We start from the raw sequence: 19,077 nt of genomic DNA on the forward strand, positions 1-19,077 counted from the left end.
TGACAGTCAATCCTATCAAGACAGTTTAGAGTGGGGGATATGATTCTTCTACAAGAAGCAGATGTCAGACTAATTCCCCAGCATTATTTTTTCCAGCAGACCTCGGGGAAGCAAAAGCACAGCTACAGTTACCTCTGCCTTCTGGTTAGAAAAACCAATAGTCATCAAAAGCAAGATATCAAAAATCAAGACTTGAGGACATTTCATTTCCAAGTTTCCATGTCTATAGAAACATGGCTAAAAGCAATGGGTGACTAAAGCAGCAGTCTCAGGATTTCACATATGAATTTGGTATGTGCCTGCGGGTGTGGAAACATTCTGTCTGTAGCACTGACCAACCAGCTGATGAATAGCTAAAAGATAGAAGGATGTTCTTTTTGAATTGAGGAAGCAACATTTTGTGAAAAAGTGACATAAATCTACTTTTCTGTTGAAAGATCTCTAGGCCTTTCCATTGGGATTTGCTTCCATAAGTAACAACCACTGACTTGTGTCCTCTTCAATCACAGAAATCTGTGTTTAAATAACGTATTGTGTAGAAATAATGTATTGTGGAGTCTCCCTAAAGTTAGTGGTTGTAAGTTACCCTGGATAAAATTTTTAAAAATGCTGTATCTAAAAACAATGACAAAAATTCCAAAGTTGTCACATGATCTTCATTTACTCAATTCTCCACTGTTAAAAATGAATCTTTTTCTCTTTTGTTTTTACTGGCTTCTCTTTAGGAAAATAGACATGCATGGAGAATCGTAAAAATTCTCTACTTTCTTTGCATGTTTGTATATTTACTTAAATAGCTCTCTTTTCTATCAGTGGTTAGAACTTTTAAGGCTTTTTTTTTCCCCCCATACTCCTCCTTAGACTTCCTTGGTGTATACCTTTCAAACCATGCTGGGTAAGGGATGTCAGGTTTTTGAAATCAGATTTTTTTGTTACTTTTGCAATCATGGAAAAGTTACTATGCCACAATGAGTCTCAGTTTTTAAACTGTACAACTGGGGAAAATATACTACCTCATGAGGTGAATAGGAGAATTAAATTATATGGGGGATACAAAGTTTACAATACTCAGCTTGAAAGATAGGAATCACTTAACAACTATTATTATTTATAAGGGACAATGTTTGAGATAAAGTCAAAGATTCCAGTTGTATTTATTCAGACAACAGGTGGTTGTACAATTACAAAGCCTTAACACCAGGTATGGTGTTCTGATATATAATCTTTCAATTAGAATTCAAGATTTCAAAAGTGCTTCAAGCTGACTGAAAAGCCTGATATTTCATACCATGAAAAGTAAAAATGCAGCAACCTGCTTCTTCAAAGATGTTTGCATTTGATGCAGGTTCTCATCTTAATTAGTAAAAAACGGAGCAGGCTTGTTTTTTAGGGTAAGCTGATATATGCTTAAGATCTTAAATTTATTTGCCTTTATCTTGTTTTGGGAAGAAAATTCTTTTTATCATTATCCCTCCCATCACATATCTGCATTTTCCCTAAGTTGTCAGTAGAGGATGCATGGAGAATCTGCCCATACTCTTATCTCTAGATGATCTTTTAAATAGTATGCACCATAATTGAGGTCAGGTGGCAGCCATGAATGAGATAAATCTTGAATGAGATTAAGATGAATGACACTCTGCTGGCCAAAGTCCCACTGTTCCAGAAAGAAATGATAAATTAATGGAATCGACATTGGTGTGATTTTAAAAAAGAATGTTTAAACATATGCTATGAATATTTCAGCAAAACATGAATCTCTGCCTTCCTTTTGTACCTTTAATATCCCCATACTCCTGGGATCAACCGTGTAGAACCAGAACCGAACAGTACATATTCCGAGACTTGCTGGAAAGTACTGGGAAGTAGTGACTCTTGCCGTGTGTCCTTCTTTGGGTCCAGATGAGTTGACATATAGGAAGTGCTGGCCGCTCCCTTGAAACAGATGAATACAACTCTTTCAGTACAATGTTAAGTGTCACAGCATGAGGAAGAATATATTTAAACTATGTGCGAATTTCATGCCGCCCACCCGCACACAATTAAACACAACTCATTTTCTTTCTGTGGAGTCACATATCGATAATGTTTAATTCTTTTGAACCAAAAAGAAGAAAGAAAGAGAAAGAAAGTAGAAAGAAGAAAGAAAGAAAGAAAGAAAGAAAGAAAGAAAGAAAGAAAGAAAGAAAGAAAGAAAGAAAGAAAGAAAGAAAGAAAGAAAGAAAGAAAGAAAGAAAGAAAGAAAGAAAGAAAGAAAGAGAGGGAAAGAAAAGGAAAAGGAAGACTGTCACTATGATTCTATGATTTACAAAATTCACCTGGGTATGTGACTTTCCCCTAAAGTGATCAAATATCTGTGCTGAGTCTGAAGGTATATTCCTTTTCTTTTCTAATTTGCACAAACTTCTTCAGTTTCAGGTAAGTAAAATATTTTGTATGCTGTGTAGAGAGCAGAGACACAGGGTTTTGGAGGCCGACTGATAGTATATCTGCTTTGCAGTTGCTCTGATTCCCACACTGACCAGAGCAGTAATAAATGGCAGTCACAGTAAGTGAAATCTAATTCTGAAAGTCACCATGCTTTTTTTTTTTTTTTTTTCTGAGCGGTGACTTCTATTCTCCTCAACTGCAGATCTCTCCATTTACACACAAATGGATTTTGTTCTGCAGACATCGTCAAAATTCATCATAGCTACTATCCCCTGCATTGCTTTTACTAGGAAAGAATGAAAAAAATCTGTGTGTATTTTCTAATATATATAAAAATATTTTCTAATTAAAGGTATTCTTTCCCCCCTATGGGAGTTTAGTATTGTTACTGAGACATATGGTTTTAAATCATCAATTGTGAGTCAGTAGCACATGAGGCTTCTTTCATGAAGCTTTCCAATTTAAGAGCTTATTGTCTGGTGAACCTGTGGAATCAGTACACATATTAGTTACCTTTATCCCCTATAGCCACTGAATTCTTCAAAGCAAGGAACACTCATGCATTACTCCCTTGAATAGAGTTAACAGAAGTAGCCAGAGCGAATTACAAAGAACAGTTAGGAGATCCCATTCATGCCGACTAATGACTTTTTGCCTACTCCTGTTCACAAAGAACATTATTTCATCAAATGGGTCATCAGTAAATACAGATATGTGGTAAATAAGACAGCCTGGCTGTAGTCCTCAGCAGGCCTAAGTAGAGACAAAATTCTTAAGGGGTTGCTTGTTCTTGTATCCACTTAAATAATAATAATAATGGACTTTATTTTTCAGAGCAATTTTGAGCTTAAAGGAAGTTGAGAGGAATTACAGAGTTCCATATATGCCCTCATCCTCCCCAGCACCTGTGACTTGCTTCTTATTAACACCTTGCATTAGTGCAGTACATTTGTTACAATTAATGAATGAGCCAATGACTGACGCTTTATTATTAACTAAAGTCCATGGTTTACATTAGGGTTTATTCTTCCCCTTGTGCATTCCATGGGCTCTGACAAAGGTATAACGATACGTCCACCACTACAGTCAGGATTGTATAGGATTGTTCTCTGCTCTAAAATCCTCTTTGCTCCACCTCTCCACCTTTTCCTCTCACTCTTGCCCACCAAACATCTGGCAACCATTGATCTTTTTACTACATCCACTGTTTTCTCTTTTCCAGAATTTTTTTCTCTTTTTCAGAGTTAGAATTACATAGTCTGTAGCCTTCCTAGGTTAGCTTCTTCACTTAGCAATACACATTTAAGGCTCTTCTGTATGTTTTTTGTGGCTTGATCGCTCATTTCTTTTTATCACTGAAGAATATTCCTTTGTATAGATGTACCACAGTATGTTTATCCATTCACCTATGAGGTTTCTTGGTTTCTTGGTTTCTTCTAAGTTTGGCAATTATGAATAAAGATCCTATAGCAACAGAGTGCATGCTTCTGTGTAAACATGTTTTCAACTCATATATATATATATATATATATATATATATATATATATACACACACACACACCAAGGAACACTATTGTTTTTTTTGTATATTTTTTATTGGAGTTCAATTTGCCAGCATATAACACCCAGTGCTCATCCCATCCAGTGCCCCCCTCAGTGCCTGTCACCCAGTCACCCCAACCCACTGCCCACCTCCCTTTCCACCACCCCTTGTTCATTTCTCAGAATTAGGAGTCTCTCATGTTCTGTCTCCCTCTCTGATATTTCCCACTCATTTTCTCTCCTATTGGATCCTTTGGTATGAGTATGTTTAGTTTTGTGAAAAAACTGCCAACTTGTCTTCCATCAACAAAGGACAGTCCCCATTCTTCTTTATCCTCAACAGCATTCAGTGTTGTCAGTGTTTTAGATTTTAGTTATTATAATAGTTATGCAGTGGTATTTCATTTCAACTCAATGTCATCTCAATTTGCATTTTCCTGATAACATATGATATGGAATATTTTTTATACTTATTTGCCACTTGTGTATGTTCTTCAATAGGTATCTGTTCACATCTTCTGTATGTTTTCTACTTGGGTTGTGTTTTTTAATTAAGTTTTAAGCATTTTTTTTTGTTTGGACACAGATATGCATTTACAAATATTTTCTCCCACTCTGTGGCTTATCTTTCTTTTAGTTTTCTTAATAGTATCCAATGTAGAGTGAAAGTTTTAATTTTAATGAAGTGCAACTCATCAATTTTTTTCATTCACAACTCAAGTTTCTAGTATTGTGTCTGAAAACTCATCACCAAACCCAAAGTTACCTAAATGTTCTCCTGTTTTGCCTTCTAGGAGTTTTATAGTTTTACACTTTACTTTTAGGTCTATAATCCACTTCGAATTAATTTTCATGAGACGTTTGAGCTCTGTGTCTAGATTTTTTTCTCATATGAATATCCATTTGTTGAAAAGATAATCCTTTCTGTGTTGAATTGCCTTTATTCCTTTGTCAAGTATCAGTTGATCTTATTTGTGTCCGTCTATTTCTGAGTTTTCTGTTCTATTCCATTTATCCATTTCTCTATTATTTTATCAATATCACACTGTCTTGGTAACTACAGCTTCATAGTAAGTCTTAAAAAAGATAGTATAATTTCTCCAGCTTTGTTTTTTTATACTTTGTGTTGTATACATTGTGTTGGCTATTTTGGGTCTTTTGCCTCTCTATATAAACTTTAGAATCAGTATCTTACAAAATTATGTGCTAGAACTCTGAATGGAATTACACTTATATATACATCAAATTGGGGAGAATTGACATCTTCAAAATACTGATCCTTCCTGACCACAAACATGGAATATTTCTCTATATATTTAGATCTTTGATTCTTTACCAGTTTGTATTTTTCCTCATGTAGACCTTGTATTTATTTGTTAGATTTATACTTAAGTAGTTCTTTCTCTCTCTGCTATTAATGAAAATGTTATTGTGTCCTAAATTTCAAATTCCAATTTTTCGTTGACTGTATATAATGAAGCAAATGACTTTTATGTATAAACCTTGTGTCTGACGACTGTTATAACTTTAATTCCAAGAGTTTTCATGTTATATCATTGAGATTTCCTATATAGACAATCATGTCATCTGCAAAGCACACAATTTTATTGCTTCCCTCCCAATCTGTTCTGTTTTCCTCTCTTGCTTTACTATATTAGCTATGACTTCCAGGATGATGTTGAATAGGAGTACTGAAAGCAGACAACCTTGCTGTATTCCTGCTAGCTTCTGACAATTATGAATGATGTAAGCTATAGGTTTTCTTTCTTTTTTTTTTTTTTTGGTATTTCTTTTTATTCTAAAGAATGAAAACCAAATAAGGTTGGTCAAGTAGTGAAATCAAGTACACTTAATTATTGTTTTGTGAGTTTGTATAAGTCATCTAACCTCTCTGGGCCTCAGCTTCTTCCTCTGCAAAATAAAGGAGATCAGATAATTGCATGGTTTCTTTCCACATAATTTGATTCTATTAAGCACTACCATAGTTATAATATTAGCTAGGTGCTATACAATTGTCCTTAATATACTTGAAGATTGTTATTAACTCATGCCTTAGCCTTTGTTATCAATCATAGGAAAGTTTAGGGAGTTTTTGTTTCTACTGTATGTATTCTTAATCTCTGTAATGAGTTTGAGAGTCTCAGATTCTATTTTTCTTTTTTTTTTCTCTAGCTCCTTTATGTGTAAGGTTAGCTTTTGTATTTGAGTTCTTTCCAGTTTTTGAATGGATGCTTGTATTGGGATGTATTTCCCCCTTAGGACTGCTTTTGCTGCATCCCAAAGATTTTGGATGGTTGTATCTTCATTCTCATTAGTTTCCATGAATCTTTTTAAATCTTCCTTAATTTCCTGGTTGACCCTTTCATCTTTTAGCAGGATGGTCCTTAACCTCCACGTGTTTGAGGTCCTTCCAAACTTCTTGTTGTGATTTAGTTCTAATTTCAAAGCATATGGTCTGAGAATATGCAGGGGATGATCCCAATCTTTTGGTATCGGTTCAGACCCGATTTGTGACCCAATATGTGGTCTATTCTGGAGAAAGTTCCATGTGCACTTGAGAAGAATGTGTATTCAGTTGAGTTTGGATGTAAAGTTCTGTAGATATCTGTGAAATCCATCTGGTCCAGTGTATCATTTAAAGCTCCGTTTCTTTGGAGATGTTGTGCTTAGAAGACCTATCGAGTATAGAAAGAGCTAGATTGAAGTCACCAAGTATAAGTGTATTATTATCTAAGTATTTCTTCACTTTGGTTAATAATTGATTTATATATTTGGCAGCTCCCACATTCGGGGCATATATATTGAGGATTGTTAAGTCCTCTTGTTGGATAGATCCTTTAAGTATGATATAGTGTCCCTCTTCATCTCTCACTACAGTCTTCGGGGTAAATTTTAGTTTATCTGATATAAGGATGGCTACCCCTGCTTTCTTTTGAGGACCATTCGAATGGTAAATGGTTCTCCAACCTTTTATTTTCAGGCTGTAGGTGTCCTTCTGTCTAAAATGAGTCTCTTGTAGACAGCAAATAGATGGGTCCTGCTTTTTTATCCAGTCTGAAACCCTGAGCCTTTTGATGGGGTCATTAAGCCCGTTCACATTCAGAGTTACTATTGAGAGATATGAATTTAGTGTCATCATGATAACTATTCAGTCCTTGTTTTTGTGGAATGTTCCACTGAACTTCTTCTTAAAGGGGAATTTTAAGAGTCCCCCTTAAAATTTCTTGCAGAGCTGGTTTGGAGGTCACATATTCTTTTAGTTGCTGCCTGTCTTGGAAGCTCTTTATCTCTCCTTCCATTTTGAATGAGATCCTTGCTGGATAAAGGATTCTTGGTTGCATGTTCTTCTCATTAGGACCCTGAATATATCCTGCCAGCCCTTTCTGGCCTGCCAGGTCTCTGTGGAGAGGTGTGCTGTTACCCTAATACTCCTCCCCATAAAAGTCAGGGATTTCTTGTCTCTTGCTGCTTTAAGGATCTTCTCTTTATCTTTGGAATTTGCAAGCTTCACTATTAAATGTCGAGGTGTTGAACGGTTTTTATTGATTTTAGGGGGGGGATCTCTCTATTTCCTGGATCTGAATGCCTGTTTCCCTTCCCAGATTAGGAAAGTTTTCAGCTAGAATTTGTTCAAATACATATTCTGGCCCTCTGTCCCTTTGGGCACCCTCGGGAACACCAATTAAACGTAGGTTTTTCTTCCTCAGGCTGTCGTTTATTTCCCTTAATCTATCTTCGTGGTCTTTTCATTGTTTGTCTCTTTTTTCCTCAGTTTCCCTCTTTGCTATCAACTTGTCTTCTATGTCACTCACTCCTTCTTCCACCTCGTTAACCCTCGTCGTTAGGACTTCTAGTTTGGATTGCATCTCATTCAATTGATTTTTAATTTCTACCTGATTAGCTCTAAATTCTGCAGTCATGAAGTCTCTTGAGTCCTTTATGCTTTTTTCTAGAGCCACCAGTAGCTGTATAATAGTGCTTCTGAATTGGCTTTCTGACATTGAATTGTAATCCAGATTTTGTAACTCTGTGGGAGAGAGGACTGTTTCTGATTCTTTCTTTTGAGGTGAGGTTTTCCTTCTAGTCATTTTGCTCAGTGCAGAGTGGCCAAAAGCAAGTTGTATTGGGAAAAGGAGAAAAAGAGAGGAGAGAAAGAAGGAAAGAAAAGAGAAAGAGAAAAAAAAGGAAGAAAAAAACGAAAAAAAAAGAAGAAAAAGAGAAAAAGAAAGAAAGGAGAAAAAAGGGGGGTAGGGGAAGGAAACAAATCAAAAAGCAAAACAAAACAAAACAAAAGAACCACGGGGGAGTATCTTCTGATTCTGTGTACTTTAAGTCCCTTGACTTCCCCTGGAACTTGTCCGTCTAGGTGGTCTTCTGGGGGAGGGGCCTGTTGTGCTGATTTTCAGGTGTTAGCAGTTGGGGGAGCTGCTGTGCCCCCGCCTGGTGCAGGGCTCAGTGGGGGTTGTTTACCCTGTGAGGCCCCAGGAGCAACAGCCCTAGTGGCGGGGCAGCTCTGGAAACCTGGATTCAGCTCCGGCAGGAGCTCCGTCTGCAGGGCCTGGAGGCTCCGGGACGGGGCCGCTGATCTGCTCAGCTGGGGCAGGAGCGTCCTTGCTGTCCTGGGCCCTCCCGGCCTCTGCCTGTCCCGGGGGAGGCGGGATCCTGGGCTGTGTCCCGGCGCCCTGTGCTCCGGGGCCTGCGCTGTTGGATTCGTGCTCCCGCCCCGCAGCCCCCTCCGCGGAGCCGCCCCCGAGCCCCTCCGAGCTGCTCCGGGTCCCGCCGTGCGCGCTGCAGCCCTTAGGGAGCTCGGGGCACTCTCCCGGGGCGCAGGTGTCTGTTAGTGTCCCCGGAGCCCGAGGGCATCCTCGCCCTCCTGGGTCCTGCTCCACCTCCCCGCGAGCCCCTTTCCCCCGGGAAGGTCGGTGCAGCTCCTGCTCCTCCGGGACGGGGCTCTCCTGTCCTGGGGACACTCGCCCCGGCCTCAGCCCGGCTCCTCGCGGGGCCCCTCCCCCTTGGAGGCCTTTGTTCCTTTACTTCTTTTTCCCCGTCTTCCTACCTTGAGAGAAGCGCGAACTCTTCTCACTGTTGCATTCCAGCTGGTCTCTCTTTAATTCTCAGGCCGAATTCATAGATTTTCAGGATAATTTGAAGGTTTTCTAGGTAATTTGGTGGAGACAGGTGATTTGGGGACCCTACTCTTCCACCATCTTGCCCCTCCCCCCAGCTATAGGTTCTCTGAAGATATTTTTTACAGCTTTATTGAAGCATAATTGACAAATACAATTGAAATATATTTAAAGTGTACAACATGATGATTTGATATTTGTATACATTGTGAAAGGATGCCCACAACTTAATCTATCCAACACCACACATTTACTTTGTGTATGAGAATTGCTTAAAATCTACTCTCATAGCAAATTTCAAATATATAATTTAGTATTAACTATATAACCATAAAAATATGGAATCTATCACAAATTCATGTGTCATCGTTATGTAGGGGCCATGCTAATCTTATGTTTATCATTTCAATTTTAGTATGTGCTGCGGAAGCAAGATATTCTTTATCAAGTTAGGGATATTCACCTCAATTCTTAGTTTACTGAGCTATTTTATCACAAATGGAGGTTATATTTTGTCAAATGCTTTTTCTGCATCTATTGACATGATCATTTAATTTTTCTGATTTACTCTGCTGATGTGATGGATTGCACTAATTGAATTTCAAATGTAAAACCAGTCTGACATACTTGAATAATTCCCACTTGGTTGTGCTGCATATATATATATATATATATACACACACACATTATATATATACACATATATATAATGTTTCCGTGAGATTAGAGATTAGATTTGCTAATTTGTTGAGAGTTTTTGATGAGAGATACTGATTTGTAGTTCTCCTTTCTTGTGTTGTCTTTGTTTTTTATTTGAAATGCTGGTCTCATTGAACATGGTAGGAAATGTTCTTTTTCCTTGTCTTTTCTGGAACATATATAACTGGTATAATTTTTTTCCTTTGGGAGAATTCACCAGTGAATCCATCTAAGTCTAGCGCTTTCTGATTTGGAAGATTTTTAATTACATATGCATTTTTTAAAAAAGATTTATTAGGGAGAGAGCACATGAGGATGTGAAGCAGGGTTCCATCCCACAGCCCTGAAATAAAAACTTGAGCCACAATCAAGAGTTAGACGCTTAACTGACTGAGCCACCCAGGTGCCTTTGTAAGCAATTTCTTTGATACAGATATATGTAGATGATCTATTTCTCATGTGAGTTTGGTGGATTGTGTCTTTGAAGGAATTGCCTTACTTAGGTTATCAGATTTGGGGCATTTAGTCGTATACAATACTTCTATTATCCTTTTAGTGTTCATGAATAAATAACGATGATTCCCTTTTTATTTCTGATAATTTGCAATTTGTATTTCATTTTAGGTTTGTATGTCCAAAAGGTCTTCAATTTTATTAATCTTTTCAAAAAACTAGGTTTTAGTTTTGATTTTCCCTTTATTTTTTTTGTAATTTCAGGTTCTTATTTAAATTCCGGTTGGTTAATATTTAGTGTAATAGTTTCAGGAGTAGAATTTAATGATTCATCACTTACATATAATGTCCAGTACTCATCACAGGTGCCCTCCTTAATACCTATCTCACAATTACTTCATCCCCCCACTAACCTTCACTCCAGCAACACTCAGTTTGTTCTCTATAGTTAAGAGTCTCTTCTGGTTTGCCTTCCTCTCTCTTTCCTCTCCCTATGCTCATCTACTTTGTTTGTTTCTTAAATTCTACATATGAATGAAGTCATATAGAATTTTCTTTCTCTGGCTTATTTTGCTTAGAATAATACACTCTACCTCCATCCATATCATTGCAAATGGCAAAATTTCATTATTTTTTGTGGCTAAGTCATATTCCATTGTGTGTGAATATATAATCTTTTTAAAAAATATTTTATTTATTTATTCATGAGAGACACAGAGAGAGGCAGATACTTAGGCAGAGGGAAAAGCAGGCTCTATGCAGGAAGCCTGATGTGTGGCCCTGGGATCACGCCCTGAGCCAAAGGCAGAAGCTCAACCACTGAGCCACCCAGGTGTCCCTATATCTTCTTTACCCATTCATTAGTTGATGGATATTTGGGCTTTTTCCATAGTCTGGGTATTCTTGATAATGCTGCTATAAACATCAGAGTTCATGTGTCCCTTTGAATCTTTATTTATTTGAGAGAGAGAGAGAGAGCGAGAGAGAGCATCCCTGATCATAAGAAGGGGGAAGGGAAGAGGGAGAGGGTGAAAGAGAATCTCAAACAAACTCCCTGCTGAGCACAGAGTCAATGTGAGGCATAATCCTGAGATCTGAGGACCCTGAGATCATGACCTGAGCCAACGTCAAGAACCAGATGCTCAACCAGCTGAGCCACCCAGGAGCCCCACTTCAAATCTGTATTTTTCTATCCTTTGGGTAAATGCCTAGTACTGTAATTGCTAGATTGTAGGGTAGTTCTGTTTTTAACTTTCTGAGGAACCTCCATACTGTTTCCCAGAGTGGCTGAACCAGTTTGCATTCCCACCAACAGTGTAAGTTCCCCTTTCTCCATATCCTCACCAACATCTGTTGTTTTCTGTGTTGTTAATTTTACCCATTCTGACAGGTGTGAGGCAATATCTGAATTGTAGTTTTGATTTGTATTTCCCTGATGATGAATAATGTCGAGGATCTTTTCATGTATCTGTTGGCCACCTGGATGTCTTCTTTGGAGAATGTCTATTCATGTCTCCTGTACATTTCTTAAGTGGGTTGTTTTAAGATTTCCTGATTTCAGTTTTAAAATTACTCTTCCTAGTTTCCTAAGCTGCAGGTTACTGATTTTAGATCTTTCTTCTAATACATACATCTGATGCTAAAAATTTCCCTCTATATACCATTTCACTAAATTTCACACATTTTTATTAGTTGTATTTGCTTTTTCATTTAATTCAAAATATTTCAAAATTTCTCTTGAGATATTTTTCTTTGATCAATATGTTATTTAGAAGTCTATTTGGTTTTTTTTGTTTGGTTATTTGTTATTTTTTTGAAGTCTATTTGTTTAATCTTTAAGTACTATGGAATTTTCTGGTTGTATTTCTGTTACTGATTTCTACCTTAATTCTGCTGTGGTCTGAGAGCACACATTGTAGGATTTCCTTTAATTTTGTTAAGATGTGGTTTATGAATCAAATGTGGGCTGTCTTGGTAAATGCTTCATGTGAGGTTATGAGGAATATATATTCTACTGTTGAAGTATTCTACAGACATCAATTATGTCCAGTTAATTAATGACACTGTTCCCTTTAAGTATGTCCTTATTGATTTCTGCCTGCCCTATCACTGACAGAGGGGTGTTAAAGTCTCCAGCTATACTAGGGATTCATCTATTTCTCCTTGCAACACTATTTAGGCTTGCTTTGCGTATTTTGATGTTCTGATGTTAAGTACTTAACATGCTGAGGGATGTTTTGTCTTCTTAGTGTAATGACCTTTTTATCATTTTATAATCCTTCTCTTTATCCCAGAATGTTCTCTTTCCTCTGAAATCTTATTTGTCTGAGATTAAAGTAGCCACTGCTGGTTTCTTTTGATTAATGTTAACATCGTATATTTTTCTCCATTCTTTCATTTTTTCCCCATTTATCCACTCTATGTATTTATACTGGAAATGGGTTTCTTACTGACAATATACGATTCTTTTGTTTTGCTTTAATTTTCTCTTAGTCTTTTAGTTGGTGAACATAGACTAGCAACATTTAAGGTGATTATTGAGATAGGTGGATTAACGTTTACCTTGTTTGTTATTATTTGCTATTCACTGGTATTGTTCTTTCTTGGTTTCTCTTTTTTTTCTTCACTTTTTCAGTCTTCTCTGACCTTAATTGAGCATTTCATACGATTTCATTTTGTATCATCACTTAGGATTCCAATATTTTATATATATATATATATATTTAAAACGTTTTCTAGTATTTGACAATGAATTTGCAATATACATTCCACTAACCCAATTACTCTTTAAGATGTCATTATATCACTTCATGAATAGTGTAAGAAACATACCAGAGTATTCCCAGTAATCTCTCTCATCCCTTATCTCTTAGGTCAGCTTTTTTTTTTTTTCTTTCTTTCTTTCTTTCTTTCTTTCTTTCTTTCTTTCTTTCTTTCTTCTTTCTTTCTTTCTTTCTTTCTTTCTTTCTTTCTTTCTTTCTTCTTCTTTCTTTCTTTCTTTCTTTCTTTCTTCTTTCTCTTTCTTTCTTTCTTTCTTTCTTTCTTTCTTTCTTTCTTTCTTTCTTTCTTTCTTGTTTTTTCAGGTTAGGTTCTAGTAAAATAGTTTCTCTTGAGGGTGGGCTTTGTTATAAAAAACAGAAAGCTCTGGGAAATTTTCAGAATGGCTATTTTTCCCCTCTACTTCCTGAAAGCAGAAAGTTTTCTTTGGTCTTCACTGTCAGAAACTAATAGGGCTTCAAGTTAAAACTTACAAAAGTGCGTGGGCTTCCTAATGCTGATTCCCCCGGACTATCTCTCCAACTTGTTCACATTGAGCCTAGAGCAATTCATCAATAATAGTATTGGATTTCCTCCCCTGTACTGACTTCTGCAGAAACTTCTGCTTATGGGTATCTGCTCCAGTAAGTTGTGATTCTCAGTTTCCACCTGCTTGTCTCCAGTCTGGGAGCTGTGGTTTGCCTTGGAACCTCAATTCTCTTAATAAATCTAAAAAGAGTTGTTGATTTTTAGTTTGTTCAGCTTTTTATTTTTTCCTATTATGAGGAAAGAAATAATGACTTCCAAGTTCCTTACATGCTAGACCAGATACTGGAAGTGACTTGCATCTATTTTTTTTTAAGATTATTTGAGAGAGAGTGCATGTGCAAGTGTGCATGCAAGTGAGTGGAGGGAAGGGCAGAGGGAAAGAATCTTCAAGCAGGCTCCCCACCGAGCACAGAGTCCAATGTAGGGCTAGATCTCACAACTCTGAGATCACAACCTGAGCAGAAAACCCAAGAGTCCCACGCTTAACTAACTGAGCCACCCAAGCGCTCCTATATTTTTTAAAATTCTTTACTGAAAATATTTATCTTCATTCAGAACATTTTATAAAGTCTGGCAAATTAAAAAAGAAATCTTAATCAAGAAAAATAACCAAGGAATATGCCATATGAGTGACTGGTGCAAGATTTTCCTCAGTATAAAATAGTGGAAACTACTTGAAAAATTTCCTGGCTTTCACGAGTGGACTGTCTTCTATACTCACCGTTTTATAAATACATGACTAGCAAATATTGGATTAGGAAAATTATACCAAATATTTTAATTCAGCCACAGAAAAGTTTTCTTTCATATTTCTTTGCAAGGATGTCATATATTTATTTTCTTATTTGGAAAATGAAGACATTCATGTGGCATGTGCAGCCAAGATACACCTAGACTCCCTCAGTCAAATCTACTAAAAACTGTGGCTTATTCATTAAGAATACACATTCTTTAAATCTATGCTATCTTTGATTATAGAAGAACATCTAGGTGTATCCTCATTTTATTGCCTTTCACACCCGTAAGCGCACTTAGAGTACAATATCAGACAAACTTTACAGTGTTATCCTGAATAAAAGAAATGTAGCATAATCCAAATGAACTATAATAATAACTTATATAGTTAAGATGAAAGCATGGACTCTAGTCAGACTAGAGTGGATATGAAGAAATAGCCCTGACCTAGTTCCAAATAAGGTAAATTAATACTAAGTATGTTTGTGTAAAACTACTCTATATTTCATGGTTCAGCTCTTAAATAGTATGACATATATAATGGGAACTAATATACCTCTATCTCAAAAACAAATCATGTTTAAACCATACTTTCCTGCTTACCTGATATTGAAAGTCAAACATTTAGAGAAGAAGAAATAGAAGTAATTGTGTCTACTGGCACAAATTAATCCATTTTAAAAATTAAGAATTCTGATTTAAAACCTTGTATTTTGGTAAATTTATTCTTCTAACTACATAAATACATTAACCTTTCACTAATTCAGAAGTTTGTTTTGAATAATTTTAATCATGTGATACATATTTTTAAAAGTTAGATTTTAAGTTTGCATAGCAATCTGAGTGCAGGTTAACCGAATTCTCCATCCTTAGTCATTGCCAATTGGCTCTTCGTGGAACTCCACTCACAGCATTCTCAGTATCTTAATAATTTTTCTCATCGCACCCCAGGTGGGAAGCAACATTTTGGTTTTGTTAATTAAGTCCTTAACAACTTAATGCTTATTAATATTCTAACAACAACATGGGTATTCAAAAAAGTAATACACACAAATTGAAAAATATCATTCTAAATAACCACAATTACTTTCCACTGAAGAGTGTACTCATTAGGCACTTCTTGAACTCTCTAACATTGAAATTACATTGACCATCACCATCATCATTTCCTATTTCACTTTTTTTCCCCCAGTATTTACTTTTATCATAGCAACTACCATAAACCAGCTTAGCAAAGAGATGACAATCTTTGAAAGGAATGTAGAACAATATAATATTTGCATTTTAGGGCTATATTATGAAACTTAATGTAAAAAAATATGTAATTCACTGGGGATGATAATAATCCAGCATGTTTCACTGAAGCATATTTATTTCAGTATAAGACAATGCTATGTAAAATTCAGCATCAAAGACAACATTTCCAATCATTAGGGGACTCTGAGTGAGTTTTCAAAGTGTACCCCATCTAGCCTCTCCTAATTTGCATATTCAATTTGGTCTTACAACATCCTGCAGTGAAACACCAAAGTCAGAAAGTCAGTTTCTGGCTGATGTATTAATGCATGCAAATGTGAACTTTTATCCATTTTAAGATTTAAGAATACAAAACTATGCCTGGAAATTTAGAAGCAACATTGCAAATTTGGTCTCTGGGGATTTTAAATTCTAGAACACTAGTGTATCCAAGCCTGACTTTGAAAGGGGACTAGACTTGTTGCAATGCTAAATTTTTTCCCGAGACTCACAAAGGTGAAAAGTTGCTTAGCCTCTTGAAATTATTAATAGAAATATATGAATTATCTGGGAACTATGTACTGTATCACAAAGTTATAAAACCTTACATTGAATTATATTTTCAGAAATAGACTCATTCTTTATCTAGAAAGCTCAGACGAGACCTACTTTCAAATGTTTGTAAACTTTCAGTCGCTTCATTGAGAACTACCTATTTATATCTAGCAAAACCTTGGGGAAGGTCAATCTAGCTTCCCACACAAAGTTCAGAATTTGTCAAAGCAGATAATAAAGCTTAAAAATCTCAACTGCCACAACATATTTAGAATTTAATGGTAAATCATTGAACCAGTTGACTTTGTTTATATGTGGCTCTGGAATGATCAACCACCTTCATTTCCAATTCTACATTTATTTTCCTCGACACTTCCTTTTCCCAACGTTCATGGGACAGACTTTCACAGAAGCAGAATTTTTTGATTGTTGGTTTGATTTTAGACTGCTTTATAGTTTTCTGTTGGCCATTTTAAAAGTTACTTAATTTTCATATATTACATCAGAATGTACACAGTTAGGTTTGTAAAACTTTAACATGGCCAGATGTAGTACTGTGGAATGTGAGCATTTACTAAATATGTCTGAATGTTACTTCTCCCTCCACCTCCTGATATTTTCTGTACATTTCAATGTAATACTTCAATTTTACTTATACAGGTTTTAGGATTACAAGTTCTTAAGCTTCCTAAAGAACAAATTTTATATGTCATATCTTAATTAGCTAAAATCAGGCACTGGATAGAAGTTTCTCATCAATATTCAATTTTTACCTTAAAAGCTCTTTAAGAATTACACACATTTTCAAAAACTGGGGCCACTTAGTGTCAAATAGTGTACATTCAGCATCCTTTTGTTCAGATCACCATTGTTATTTGACAGGAGAGAGCCAAAAGATATCAGCCACATTCAGAATCCATCAGTGTGCTTAGTGGACATTCTTTTTCACTTTGGCGTTAGCATGCAGTAAAGACTGTAATTTGTCTTTTGGATGTTATTAGCTACAATCTTGAGTTTTTGAAAATGTTTGAGTCATTATGCCATAAGGTAATAAATTTGACATTTCTTTTAAAAAAAGACTGTTAATACTTTCAAAAGAAAGCTATATTTTTTTCAGCTCCAGTGCCCTCAGAAGAATCATACTCACTTATACGAGGGTCAAATCATAAAACACAATTTCCCACTTCAAATGATCTGAATTCACTTCCTTTTTAAATTGTAAGCAGTTTTAGTCTTTTTTTTTATTGTTCATAAAATAAAGCTGCCTAATTTTTTTTTTTTTTAATATGATACGGTATGCCTCTCTTCTAAAATAACAAATGCTCCCTGTTCAGCGTTAGACTTACTTAGTTTGGTTCCACATCCTCTGTAATTTCTGCCTGTCCCTCACCCTACAACAGAAGGGGGGTACAATGATTATCAGCTGAAATGCCTAAATCTCTTTTTGTCTGCAAGTTTTAAAGGCCATGAAATGTAAACATGCTCAGAGGGAGAACGAAGGTTTTCCTTTGGTTGTCAAAATGGCAACCACAGATACAGTGCCTCTGAAGTCAAATGAAATGTTTTCATGGCATTTGATGAAAATGTCTGTCATTACATCACTTCTATTTGCTTGTTGAAAGGCTGTCCAATGAATTGATCTGGCATTTCTTTATTTCTATCTACCTTTTCCAAAAGTTTATTCCTCAGGCATTACTCTTCATTGATAATAATTATTACCTGTTTAAAAAAAAAAAAAAACTTCTCAACAGCATGTCTCAACTTAGCTCTATGTACTATTACCAAATTTTGGTGCTATAAACTGTTTCCCTCAGTAATCATTCATCTGGTATAAAAATGAAGCTTATAGTTGAGACATGCCAAAACGGGGTATGTTCATCTTATTTTGAAAGCTTTTAATTTGCTTATTAGAAAGTATACCTCAATCACATGAAGGTACCGTATGAATGGAATTGGTTGGCACTTCCTATAAGTGTAGCTAGAGACACGGATTCTGAATCTCTTAATCTTCATAATGGAGGAATCCTGAAGAACCTCTTTACGTGTTATTGTTGATGCCTTGAGAAACATGCATTTGCTTAATAGCACTTGTGTAACTTGATTTTATTTGCCAAACTGAGATCAAAGGGAAAACTAGCTGGGGATCCCTGGGTGGCTCAGTGGTTTAGTGCCTGCCTTTGGCCCAGGGTGTGATCTTGGAGTCTCAGGATCAAGTCCCACATCAGGCTCTCTACATGGAGTCTGCTTCTCCCTCTGCCTATGTCTCTGCCTCTTTCTCTCTCTGTGTCTCTCATGAATAAATAAATAAAATCTAAAAAAAAAAAAAATAATAAGTAAAAAGAAAAAGAAAACTAGTCATGTAGGAAGGGAGAACTAATAAAGTATATACCTTTTAGGTAATTGATAAATGGTATGAACTTTAACTTTATTTAGATTTCAGAGCCATTTTACCTGAAAGAGTGCGGAAAGCATATAAGAACAGAGAATATTTATTTTCATTGAAACAGAAACTAGTATTATTAGGTTATTTTAATGAATATGTAATGAGCAGAAACCTTCAGCATGGTGGACCAATGGTGAAGCCTGCAGGCACTTTAGCTGTAGGCTTCCATTCAAATCCTGACTTTACTACTTATTAGGTATGTGACCTTGAGTAACTTATGTAAATTCTTGAGGATTTAGAAGCAAGAAGAGATAGTTATTGTAGGTACTTTACCTCATGGGGTTGTGGTAAAGATGAAAGGATACACTACTTATAAAGTGCTTAGAACAAAGTTGCAAATTAGTGCTACTCTCCTGGGAAATTTAGAAAATAGATATAAAGATAATTCTAGTAGTAGAAAAACACAATCAATCACAAGTTACTGATTGGATAAGTACCACAGAAAAGGCACCATGTCTTGCATTTGGATATTAAGACAATGGACAAGTTAACTAGGAAAATATGAAACATGTCCCAAAGAAGCTAACAGTAAGTCTAGCTAATAAAAGCCA

At 36.1% G+C, this 19,077-nt stretch overlaps 1 protein-coding gene and 1 pseudogene across 1 annotated transcript in view; both read right to left on the reverse strand.

The window, feature by feature from the left end:
- The window catches only part of MALRD1 (MAM and LDL receptor class A domain containing 1), a 755,529-nt gene that overhangs the window by 188,450 nt on the left and 548,002 nt on the right, over positions 1–19,077 (reverse strand). Inside the window, 1 exon segment of the mRNA XM_072825144.1 lies at positions 1,778–1,935. Coding sequence (XP_072681245.1) covers positions 1,778–1,935 — 158 coding nt within the window.
- On the reverse strand, positions 9,432–9,530 carry LOC140634508 (U6 spliceosomal RNA; annotated as a pseudogene).

This window comes from Canis lupus, chromosome 5 (assembly GCF_048164855.1).
Source record: "Canis lupus baileyi chromosome 5, mCanLup2.hap1, whole genome shotgun sequence".
In the NCBI taxonomy this organism is placed as follows: Eukaryota; Metazoa; Chordata; class Mammalia; order Carnivora; family Canidae; genus Canis; species Canis lupus.